Raw genomic sequence first — 12,141 nt, forward strand, 5'->3', positions numbered from 1 at the left:
TCACACCCTGGGAGACCAGCATCAATGATTCCTTCATTGAACAGAGACGGAGACCTACCAATCGTCACCACTAGTGACCGGAAGACTAAGCCTTTGGAACTCTCAGAAAACTCATGGATTATTGCAGACCCCCTGCGATTCCCAAGCCAGGCTCGAGGGTCATCTTCGAAGGCTGCAGTCAGGAACTACAAGTTTCCCCATGTTCGCCACGAATAAGGAGCAGGAGAATAAAGAAAGCCGGCATCCAGTGTGATCACCAAGATAACTAAAACAGTGATTAGCATCTCATTTACCAAAAACAGAGTCAGTATTAAAAAAGGAGCAATCTAGGTAGAGTCAAGAAGGGAGCAAAGAAATCTCATTGCAAACGAAAAAGCATCTGCGCATTAACCATGAGACGTCAGCTGTGCTTGGCATCCGGAACAGCCCGTCAATCACGATGCCGTGCTACACTGTCAAGGCTACATTATAATTAGAGCTAAGCCACTCTTTCATTCTACACGGTTATTTTTAGTTCTGTCATGCCTGCAGAAAAGTTACCTTTTAAAATTTCAGCTTCTTCGGAGATAATGTCTATCTAAATGTGAACGGCAACATCTCAGATTTACCCAAATGCGTTGTGTGGATGTTCTGGGGGAAAAAAAAGTTTGCGGCTCTAACTGGGCTAAGGGGCATGCTCTGATGACTCTGTTACTGCCTCTTTTCCATGCTGTGCCTGCAGGTTGTAAGCAAAGTGGCTTCCTCTGCACCATTAGCCTGGAATTCTTATCTGATACAATCGATGTTCAGATTTCACAATGAGGCAGAGACGAGAACAAGCAGGATCTTGGTTCATGCCTCCAAGTAATGGGGAGCTGACAGCATGGGCCTTGAGCACTGGGAAGTCAGGACCCTGGGAAGGGAGGACTCAAGCCCTTCCACTAGGAATGCCAAAAGCTTATTCAAATCCAAAAGCTACAGCAGAGGTTTTATTTCCAGAAACTGTTGGCACTGTTAAATACTCTTAAAAATATATATTATAGATCCATTGTAGGCAAAGCAATTTTAAGTAAATTTAAAAATGCCAACATAAAATAAGGTTCTGTAACATTTTCAGAAAGCATATTTTCATTTTGGGTTTTGTCCTAACATGTTTATGTTCTAAAACATCTCTGCAGCAGCTAATAATAAACAACAGTGCAATGTAGCAGACAGGAAACAGTGCCAGGGATTCTTTTTTCAAAAGATATTTTTTAATCAAGATCTGCTATTAACTAGTAAGTTAAATCTCCTACGCTGAGACCTCTGGATGTTACGACAGTGGACCTAAAAAAAAAAAAAAACCCTACGAAATTCACACTTCCTACTACTTGCTTTGCCCACAGATAGTGATTTTAACAGCCCATAAATTAGCTGGCAATTTTCTCGTTCTCACCCGCCTCCAACAACCCAGAGTTGGAAAGAGGCGATAACAGCAGCCCCACTTCATGACAGACACAAAGACTTAGCGGATGTAAATGAAGCAGAAGGCCTGGGACTGCCTGGCCACTCTCCCAAGATCCAATTTCACTTGCTTTCCTCTCATCCGCCCTGATGCCAAAACAAAGATGAAGGAATTTCAGAAAACGCTTTCCCATCTGTGAAATTAAAATAATCAGCAAAGCATAGCTCCATTTTCATCCACCTCAGCACAAACACACACTTTCTGAAGCCAACCTGAGTCTGTTCAAAGCTGTATTTGAACATAGGGGAGAACAAGAACACCTCCCAGGCCAGGGCAATGCCAATACTCACCACACACAAAGCCGTCGGGGCTCACGGCAAAAATACTTCTTCCTTTCAGTAGCTGAGGATGGGCACAGCTGGCATTGACAAAGCTCTGAAAGTGGTTCTCAGCCACCCACTGAGGGAGCCACTTGAGTTGGCAATCACACAAAAGGCTGGATGTATTCAGATGCCTGAGGAGAGGAATCACATTCAATTTATTGTGTATGAAACACAGATTTCTACAAGTAAACTGAACTTAAGTAAATATTAACAAAGCAATGAATCTGAGAGCCAAAGACACACATCCCACATCATAAATATTCCATAGTCCACGTAAAAATGCAAGAAATGTAACTGGTGTGGCTTTGCTTTTCTTATTGATCTTACTGTCTTACTAGGATGCAACTGCTGAGGTATTCAGAAATTCTTTACTACCGGGAAGTTGTCACTAAATTTAGGCACTATAGTACAGTTGGTCCTGTGAATTTGAGTTTGGAATTCAGAACAGAAGAACAAAGAAAATCTCTGTTTTAACAGAGGAAACAGATCACCAATTTCTTTTGTTTTTCTGGTAGACAGATGAACCAGTGTCAAGAACACGCCAGACACATTTTGTAGACACAGAAACCGGGATGACATAACACAGGGCAGTGTTCCCCTCTCCCCCCACCCCACTGTGTGCTTTATTTAAAGGAAAAGAAAAAACTTACAATTGCTGAAGTTTCTTCATTTGTGAAAAGGCATTGCCTTGTAAAGACATGATTGCATTGTCACTCAGGTCTCTGCAAAAGAACCAAGTCAAATCGATCAGAGCAGACCATGTTCGGGCAGGGCGACTCAGGCTAAGGCTGGGTCCACACTCTCCACCTCCGTCACCACACAGGTACAAGCTCCATGTTGAGAGGCACAAATCAGGCTGCCCCAGAAGAGCCCATCGCAAAGCTTGGGCTGGGGAATGAGGCTATTTGTGTTGGAGACAGATCCTGCCTCTGAGTGTTAGGTGTCTCACATGTCAGTTGTGTGTCATGAGCCCAAGCTGTTCTGTTGTATTTTTTTTTACTGTTCCCCGTCTTCAAATTAATAACTTTTAAGATGCAAATAAAATCCATTATAATTATACTTCTAGAAAAACATCGCGTACAGGCTACAACATACACTCTGTGTGTTGTTGTATCTATATTATTGTATGTACTCTTACAGTAACCACGAAGAAGACAAGCTCAGCAATGAAGAGGGAAGATAAGAGCTGAGCCAATTATTTTAGAGACCCAAATCTACGCTTTTCCAACCACTAGCCTAAGCTTGCCACACACAGCTCACTAACAGAAAGGCAGTTAAGATGCTCAGACAAGATGTACTTGTTAAAACAAACATACTTCAGCCAGGACATTCATAAAATGAGAGGATATTCAGGGTTGATTTTATTTTTGACTCGTATTTACCAGCAACTTGGAAGACAAAGAAAGAAGGTGCCAGATATGGGAAGAGAAGGAGGCTGGGAAATTCAAGCAAGGCAAAAGAAACCTGAAGCAGAGGCTGATACGGAATGGGACAGATGACAAACACTTTTGGCTGGTTTTCTTTTGAAAATAATCTCTCCATCAGTACAGCAAGACTGACCCTCCCTTCCCCAACTCAGCCTTGCCCAATGGTTTTATTGCAATCTGAACTACGGCACAGTCAGGACGGTACCAGTCAAGTTTCTCTTAGGCCAACAGCCAGAAGATGACAACAAAGTGGTTTATACAGAACAGAAATCTTCATTGCACAAACCAATGCAAGCATCCAATGTGTATTTTTTAAAAATATATGACAGACAGAAAAACAAGAAGAGATTCTTTCTACTGGTAGTTGGGGCTAAATCAGACATATGTCAGGAGCCTGAAACCCAACCTGGGTCTCCCACATGAACAGTGTGAACTCCAGTGCCTTCCCTGAGCGCACACCAATAAGAAGTCAGATTGGGCACTAAAGCCTGGACCTGAATCCAGGCATTCTGATACATGGCCAACCCAAGCCAAGGGATTTTTTTAGATGTATTTACTATTGGAAAGTTAAAGATAGAGACAGATCCATCTTCTATCCACTAGTTCATTCCCCAGATGCCTGCAGTGGTTGGGGCAGGGTCAAGCCAAAGCCAGGACTTTCATCTGCATCTCCCATCTGCAGAGCCCCACACCTAGGGTGTCCTCTGCTGCCTTCCTAGGCCATTAACAGGGTAATGAATGGGAAGTTGGGCCAAGAATCAGCACTCATGTGGGATGCCGGCATGGCAGGCAATGGCTTTCTGCTATGCCACAACACTGGCCCTGCCAAGTGGCATCTTAGCTGCTAAGTCACATGTCCATTTTAAATGATCACTCCTTTTGTCTTTTGTCTAAATTAATAGATAGAAAAACTTTTTGGGTCATAAGCATTTCCTAATTGAGCATTCATATCATATATTATCAATTACTACATACTTATATTCTGCAATCATAAAACACATTCCAAAGTTTATAAGCAGTTGATTGGTTCAGTTAGACAAAACACAGTGCTCATGCAAGTTTCCACTGCTGTCAAAGTTAGCTAGCTTTCTGCTATTGTCTGAAAATCCTTGAGCCAGAACCTTTCAGAAAAGAGACAATAAAGAGAAATTGTTACCACAATGCCTGACATGGACAAAATGCCTACGATGTGGCAGCTTCTATTAGAGATTAAAAATATTGCCAGGCGTAAAACAACTAAAAATGAAGTCAATAATAATATTTAGTAACATTTTTGAATAGTAAAGAAAATGTGTACCTATATACTTCTATCCAGTTAGGTACAAAAGTATGAGACAACTTTAAAAAGTCTGCTGGAAATTGGACTTGGAAAAATAGGCTCAGAATCCTGCCTTAAAGCTGCTACCGGCAGTGCCGGCATCCCATATGAGCACCAGTCCACATTCCTGACACTCCTTTTCCAATCTACTACACTACTAATGGCTGGGAAAAGCAGCAGAAGATGGTCCAAACACTTGGGTCCCGGCTGACTGCTTGGGAAGCCAGGGTCTATCCACAGCCACTGTGACTTTCTCTGTGTGTGTGTCTAATCTATTCAAACAAATAAATAAAATCTAAAAAAATGAATAAATAAAATAAAATACAGGTTCCTGTTTCCTGGCTTCCACCTGGACCAATCCTGGCTATTGCAGATTTTTAGAAAGTGAACCAGTGGATCTTTCTCGGTCTGTCTGTCTTTCCAGTAAAATCAAAATAAATTTAAAAACATAAACATTTTAAAAATGAAAAGATAAGCTTATTTAGGTACCAAAAAATATTTGAAATCTGCACTCTTTTTTCTGAATACACATTTTTCAAAGCCTTTTGGAGGACCTCTCAAGGGTGGGTTAAATGGGGAGGTAAATAGATGGGTAAGTATTATGGCACTGGATAAATGCCAATTCAATTATGTTCTAGTGTTTTGTCACAGCACACGGACAGATCTCTATTTCAGACTACCCCCAGGTAAATAAATTCCAGCTACTCACAGATGTTCTAGTGCATCCAAACCAGTAAAAGCTTTTTTGGTAATAGATCGAATCCGGTTTCCCTGGAGAATTCTGGAAAAAAAAAATTATCTCATTGGAACAGTTAATCAAAAAAAAAAAAAAAAAAAAGGTCATTTTGTGGACAGAACTTAGGTTAAAAAGAATTGTGTTTTAAATGAGTGGGCAATCATTTTATTTTCCTCAATTAACCATGGTTTGTAAAATGTATATAATGACAATCCCCAAAGACTAAGCACTCAGAAAAATGTAAAAGTCCCATCTAGATAGTAAAGTTACGCCAGGTACTAAATAAAAGCCCTTATGCCAAGAGAAGAAAAGCAACTTAACACACATCTAACAGCACTCAAGTAAGGAAATGGTAAGGGGCGGTAACAGTCAGCTCAAGCGCCTGTTCCTGCAACTGACTTCAACTAAGACAGAAACTTTTCAGGCAAAGAATGAGCCAAGCTGTGAGACCACGCATACTCACAGGCGCCTCAGCTTGTCAAGTCCGGAAAAGGCGCCGTTCATGTCTTCAATCGTCCAGGAAATCTCGTTGTTCTTCAGGTCCCTAATGTTGAGATTGGCTTTAGAACTAGGCTCATAGGTCCCAGCTCCCCATCTTGTCAGCAAATTGCGGGCAGCCTCATCATGTCCCAAGTCTTCCACAACGAGACACAACTCTTCACTATCAGTGTAGGCCTGACGCCCTGGTCCTCCTCCCCAGGAACATTTCCTGTGTGTGTGTGTGTGTGCGTGTGTGTGTGTGTGTGTGTGCCCAAATCACACGCTTGACTCTGCCCTTATTAATTCCTTTACCAGGACAACTAGATTCTGGAAGACCCGAATGCTTCAAAAACACTGCATTAACTTTTAAAACCCCAGTTCCAACCACACAAAGCAGAATTTCGCCAATATACACAGACGTCTCTCAATTATGTAATGTGTCAAGCCGTGAATGGAGGATAGAGCCCAAGTCAAAAGCCCACTGTACAGTGTTAAATTAACAACAGAGTTCTCCAAGGTCAAGGAACGCAGCTCCCACTTCACCCTCTTAGGCATCCGATCAGTGTGACAGACATCTTCTGTGGCTGTTCTATTTATTTAGCCATTGCCTTGACTCATGTTTAGTTCGTATTTTACACACACATACCAGAAAAAACCCAAACCAAAAAACCTTAATGGAGTGAAACCAGCTTTGCTCTTTAGCAGCTTCCAACTTTCTGGTAACATCACCAAACAACCTGGTCACGTAAGGGTGAGATGCATCCACCTTATTAGTTAGCCTGACCGCTACTGAAGGTGTCCACATTTCCTTGACAACACAGGAAGTTGGTTTGGATAAAACTGGTGCATTCAGTGACCAGTTAGGTCTGGGTAGCAAGAGCCCATGTGTAACTTACAGCGTCTTTAGACTGGAAAGTCCCCGGAAGGCACAATCCGCGATGTAGCTGAGTCTGTTGTTTCCAATGTGCAGAGTATTCAGTAAGCTCAGGCCCAGGAAGCTTGAATCATCTAATCTTGATAAGTGATTGAAAGTCAGGTCTCTACAAAGACAAAAAAAAAGCAGCTTTCATTTTTCAATGTGACACAGTGATTTATTTTCCAAAAGATAGATTGACTAAATGTACCTGCAATAATCCCTATTTGAAAAATCCTGCCTTAACAGGTACTCAGATAAACACTATTTCTAACCTCGGTAATTAAAAAGAAACAATACCTGCTCTTCATTTGAAAATAACCATCCTGGTTGCTGTCAGTGAGGCACAGAGCCACAACAGCAGGGCTGGCTTCGACGTATCACAACAAATCTATGACTAGGGTGCGTGTGAAAAGAGCTGTCACCTTGGGAACTCTGTTAGGAACATTTCACAGCCGAGTGGTAAGAAGCTCAAGCGCTGGCATGACCCCTGCTCGCCAAGCTGAGAAGAAAAGGCATACTCACAGCTCACTGAGCTTCTGGCAGAACTCCCAGGCATCTGGGCTGATCCTGGTGATGGCATTCTGGCTGAGATGCAGCTCCTGTAGCATCAGCAAGCCATAAAGCCAGCCTTTGGTGATCTCGGTGAGGTTGTTATGGTCCAGCTGACTGCATTGTGACAATAGGAATCAGGCAGGAGCAAAGTTTATTTTGCGATCTCTTCAAAGGGGATGTGTAGTTACAATCTATTCCATACTGTTACTAGATATTCAGTTTTGGTTATATGAAGATATCAGTAATAAATGGTATCAATTCTTTTTTATTAGATTTCATTTTTTAAAAAGTTGAAAGGCAGAGAGAGAGAGAAGCAGAGACAGAAAGAGTTCCCATGCACTGTTTCATTGCCCAAATGCCTACGATGGCTAGTGCAGAAGGTGGGATTTGAATTCAGGCCTCTCAGGTCGAAGGCAGGAAACCAATGACCTGCACCATCGTGACTGCCAGCCAGGGTCCACATTAGCAGGAAGCCGGAGCCAAGGATTGAACCCAGGTACTCCGATGTGGGACCCCAGCATCCTCGTGACCCCACCAGGACAAATGCCTGCTCCCTATAGGTTCTTATGGTTTATGTGTTCATAAAGGTGCAGTCACATAGCCTGAAATAAAACTGATGCCAAATTCTGGAAAGATTGTTACCTTCTGAGATTTTAACAGCAGATTTCAAATATGAGCTACAGAATATTCACTGGGTAGTTTTCAATCACATAACTTGAGATATTTTGGTAAGCTGCACTTACAGGATTTCCATGTTGCTCAGTCCCCAAAATGCTCCATCCATAAGCTTTGTAACCCCATTCCTTTGCATTTTCAGTGACTTGAGAGCACCAAGCCCTTGGAATGTGAGTCCATCTACATTTTTAATCTTGTTTCGGTTCAGTTCACTGCAGTGGATATTAGAATTAAATAGTTATGTATAAATGACACGTTTCGAAGGTAGCAATAAAATGTTACTACGACACTGTATTTAAGCCGGCTAAGGTTGAATTACACAGAATGTTTCAAATGTCTTCAAATACTCTCCTTGAGATGTATGTCTGCTTATTGAAATGTGTGATGTATTTCTAGAAGAATAAAATACGAATATTAGGCTGTACTTTCATTGCAAACTGTTGTCCACTTAATAAGAAAACAAATTAGTATTTGTTACTATGTGATTAAGATTGAGAATACAGAATAGTATACTAAAATATGAGGTCTCTTTAAGAGCAGAAGTGTCAAGTTTACCTTGTTCAATGTGCTTACAAAGTTGGCCCCTATCTTTCACAGCTCCTTTTAGAATTAAAGTTTTCTCTTTTCAGACAGTAGCTCCCCATCAAAGCTACACACTGGAAGTGCCTGGGGAGGTTTTAAAACTACTGAACCCTGAATCTCACTCTTAGATGTTTTAACATAATTGGACTGGGGTGTGGCCTGGGCACTGGGACTTTTAAAAGCTCCCCAAGTGTCTATAATGTGCAGTAGAGATTGAAAAACCCCCACAGTGGGAGCCAGTTAACAGATCATTCCACCACTATTAACAAGACAGTTCTCCACAGCCACTTAAGCCATCATGGCCTCCCTGAGCGGTGGGCATCGGTCAGAGCCCCAGGCTTTCTCCAGTGCCACAGTGGCATGAAGTGGCTCGTCAGGCAGCCACAGCCCAGGCTACTGGTGTCAATTCAGAGGCCCTCACAGCTCCAGCTCTCCAAGGAAAAGCAGCCACATGCTTGCGTTGGAACACCACTAGCCACACTGCATGCCTTTCAGAAAGAAGGCCTCAAAGGCCTGAAGTAGGCGACTCCTTTGGAGCATCTGAGCAGGTATGTCACTATCCATCCATTCTGTCCTCTCCTCCTCCTCCCCTCTATCCATCCATCCATCCTCTCCAGTCCTCCTCCTCCCTTCTCTATCCATCCATCCTCTCCAGTCCTCCTCCCCCCTCTCTCTATCCATCCATCCATCCTCTCCAGTCCTCCTCCTCCCCTCTCTCTATCCATCCATTCATCTATCCACTCCACCTCCTCCTCCTCCCCTCACTCTCTATCCAGCCATCCTCTCCACTCCTCCTCCTCCCCTCTCTCTCTATCCAGCCATCCATCCTCTCCACTCCTCCTCCCCTGCTGGTGTCACTTCTGAGGCCCTCACAGCTCCAGCTCTCCAAGGAAAAGCAGCCACATGCTTGCATTGGAACACCACTAGCCACACTGCATCCTTTCAGAAGGAAGGTCTGTAAGGTCTGAAGCAGGTGACTCCTTTGGAGCATCTCAGCAGGCATGTCACTTACAGGTGTTGCAGCTGGGGCAGTTTGAACATCTTGGGTGGGATCACTGAAATCCGGTTCCTGTTGAGCTTCAGCACCAGCAGAGAACTACCCAGGTTGTCAAAACACCCAGGCTCCATGGAGGTGACACGGTTGCTATTAAGAAACCTGTTGAAAGTCTTAAAGTGAGCATCTCTTTCTGACTTCTCTGGAAAGTTACAGCACATGCAACTTCAGTGCTACAGTCTCCAGAAAGTTTAACCACCAAGGGAAACATCAAATAACTATTCCTTCAGTTTCTGGGCACAAATGTTGATTAAGAATCATGTAAATATTGATTGGAAAAGAGGGATAGGAATATTGGAAGGTTACAAAAATGTGTTATGGATGTCTACCATCTTTTATGAAACTCATGTATTAACAAAACACTGCAATCATTGGACTTTGAATTTTTTAATGAAGCACTTGTCACAGATTGTTTTTCTTACAAAGAATACCTAACTTTTTGTCATAAAAACACAAAGCCTGTGGTTATTTTGGATTTAGCAGATTTCATGTCATTAAGAATACATGTTTTGAGCAGCAGTAATATTGAAACAGTTTATCTTAAAAGTGTATTTCTCTTTCATTACAACAATATTACAGTTAAAAATTTTGACAAGGCAAATTTCACTTACAGATATTTGAGTTGTAGAGGTGGAAACGCAGTTTTAAGCTCTGAAATATTGTTGCTACTCAAGTCCAAAGTTTCCAGAGACTGAAATTGCTTCAGATGTTCAGGTAATACTTCAGAAATTCTGTTTCCAGCCCTGATTTAAAACATAACCCAAAACGTAACAATCTAAAAGGGAGAACAACTTTTTATTGTCTATACCTAATTTGCCATTCAGAAACATAGAAAATTCATTGATCTAAACAGTACCTTTAAAAGTTAAACAATGCTACCATCTCTTCTAATTAATTCAGAAATCCTATCACTTTATGAAAAGTGGGGCAGGTTTTGTGGTGAAGCAGGTAAAGCCCCCACCTGTGACGCTGGCAATCTGTCTGGGCTTTGGTTTGTGTCCCAGATGCTTCAATCCCAATCCAGTACTTTCTTAACAGCCTGGGAAAACTACTGAACCCTGAATCTCACTCTGAGATGTTTTAACATAATTGGACTAGGGTGTGGCCTGGGCACTGGGACTTTTAAAAGCTCCCCAAGTGTCTATAAGGTACAGTACAGGTTTGGACCCCTGGCACACATGTGGCGAACTACATAAAGCTCCTACATCTGGGCTTTACCCTGGTCCTGCCACTGGCAGCTACAGCCAGCTAGGAAGTGAACCAGTGGACAGAAGAATTCTGTTTCTCCCTCTCTGTAATTTTTTCAAACATAATGCTTAAAAACAAAAATATTTGTAACGCGTTTCCTATGAGTTACCAGTAGCTGTTAAATGCTGTGCAGCAATGACCAGGGCTGGCTGCAGGAAAGGTGGGAGCTAGAATCACAGGGCTCCAACGTGGGTGGACAGGAATCTACTTGAACCATCACTACTGCCTCCTGAGATCTGCTCTTTTGAACAATTCTTCCTCTTCATTTAGTAAAATGGGAATGTGAAATATCCAAGACCAAGGGTGTCTGAAGAGCTACTTCCCTTGTTCTTGATTTTTAGTCTACCTCCGATTGTCCTCTTGAAAAGGACTTTCCCTTGCAGAAGACATCAAAATCTAAGCTCTCATCAGTAAACAACCACAGCAGAGAAACCCCTTTCCCTTACAAAACACCAAGCTGCTCCAGGACTTTCCCTATTAGAAAAGTATTCCCCAAGGGCACACCAGTCTAGAGAAGCCTCAGGTGTAATTAAAGTCCCAAGCCTCAGGCCATGATGGCTGATAGGGCAGCCACTTGCCCCAGGTGGCTCTTTACATTAATTAGATGTTAAAATTAGGTCCTTAGTCAGAGAAGCCGTATTTCAAGCACTCAACAGCCATATTGGTTTGGCAGCGATTGAATAGGCCAGCACACATCCCCTATGGAACTCTGCCACCATGGGCCAGAGAAGCTGAGTCAAAGCTAGTAAAATGATCACCACACAACAGTTCCCTTGGGGGAAATTTGTCATTAAATGACAACTATGTCAGAAAACAAAAATAAAATGGATATGTAAGAACCTTCATCGTTATCATATTGGGTGGGATGGCTTTGTGTTTTTAGACCCACTATTTAGCAGAGGAAGATAAAATGTCAAGATGGGGCCTGGCAGCGTGGACTAGTGGCTAAAGTCCTCGCCTTGAACACACCAGGATCCCATATGCATGCCGGTTCTAATCCTGGCACCTCCACTTCCCATCCAGCTTTCTGCTTGTGGCCTGGGAAAGCAGTTGAGGACAGCCCAAAGCCTTGGGATCCTGCACCCACGTGGGAGACCTGGAAGACGTTCCTGGCTCCTGGCTTCGGATCGGCACAGCACCGGCCCGTTGCGGCCCACTTGGGGAGTGATTCATCGGACAGAAGATCTTCCCCTCTGTCTCTCCTCCTCTCTGTATATCTGACTTTGTAGTAAAAAAAAAAATCTTTTAAAAAAATGTCAAGATGGTAAAGGTTCAGACAGCAGCCTACCTACAGGTCACACAAACGTGTCCTCCTACAAGCCAAGGTAAAATGAAGACTCTCAACAT

At 42.7% G+C, this 12,141-nt stretch overlaps 1 protein-coding gene across 1 annotated transcript in view; it reads right to left on the reverse strand.

Annotated features, from left to right (window-relative positions):
• Positions 1–12,141, reverse strand: part of LRIG3 (leucine rich repeats and immunoglobulin like domains 3) — a 47,557-nt gene that overhangs the window by 9,400 nt on the left and 26,016 nt on the right. Inside the window, exons 4-12 of the mRNA XM_004583224.3 lie at positions 10,158–10,289; positions 9,505–9,648; positions 7,979–8,122; positions 7,206–7,349; positions 6,664–6,807; positions 5,751–5,831; positions 5,261–5,332; positions 2,457–2,528; positions 1,774–1,937 (exon numbers count right to left, since the gene is read on the reverse strand). Coding sequence (XP_004583281.2) covers positions 1,774–1,937; positions 2,457–2,528; positions 5,261–5,332; positions 5,751–5,831; positions 6,664–6,807; positions 7,206–7,349; positions 7,979–8,122; positions 9,505–9,648; positions 10,158–10,289 — 1,097 coding nt within the window. The remainder of the gene's footprint in view (positions 1–1,773; positions 1,938–2,456; positions 2,529–5,260; positions 5,333–5,750; positions 5,832–6,663; positions 6,808–7,205; positions 7,350–7,978; positions 8,123–9,504; positions 9,649–10,157; positions 10,290–12,141) is intronic.

This window comes from Ochotona princeps, chromosome 15 (genome assembly GCF_030435755.1).
Source record: "Ochotona princeps isolate mOchPri1 chromosome 15, mOchPri1.hap1, whole genome shotgun sequence".
Classification (NCBI taxonomy): Eukaryota; Metazoa; Chordata; class Mammalia; order Lagomorpha; family Ochotonidae; genus Ochotona; species Ochotona princeps.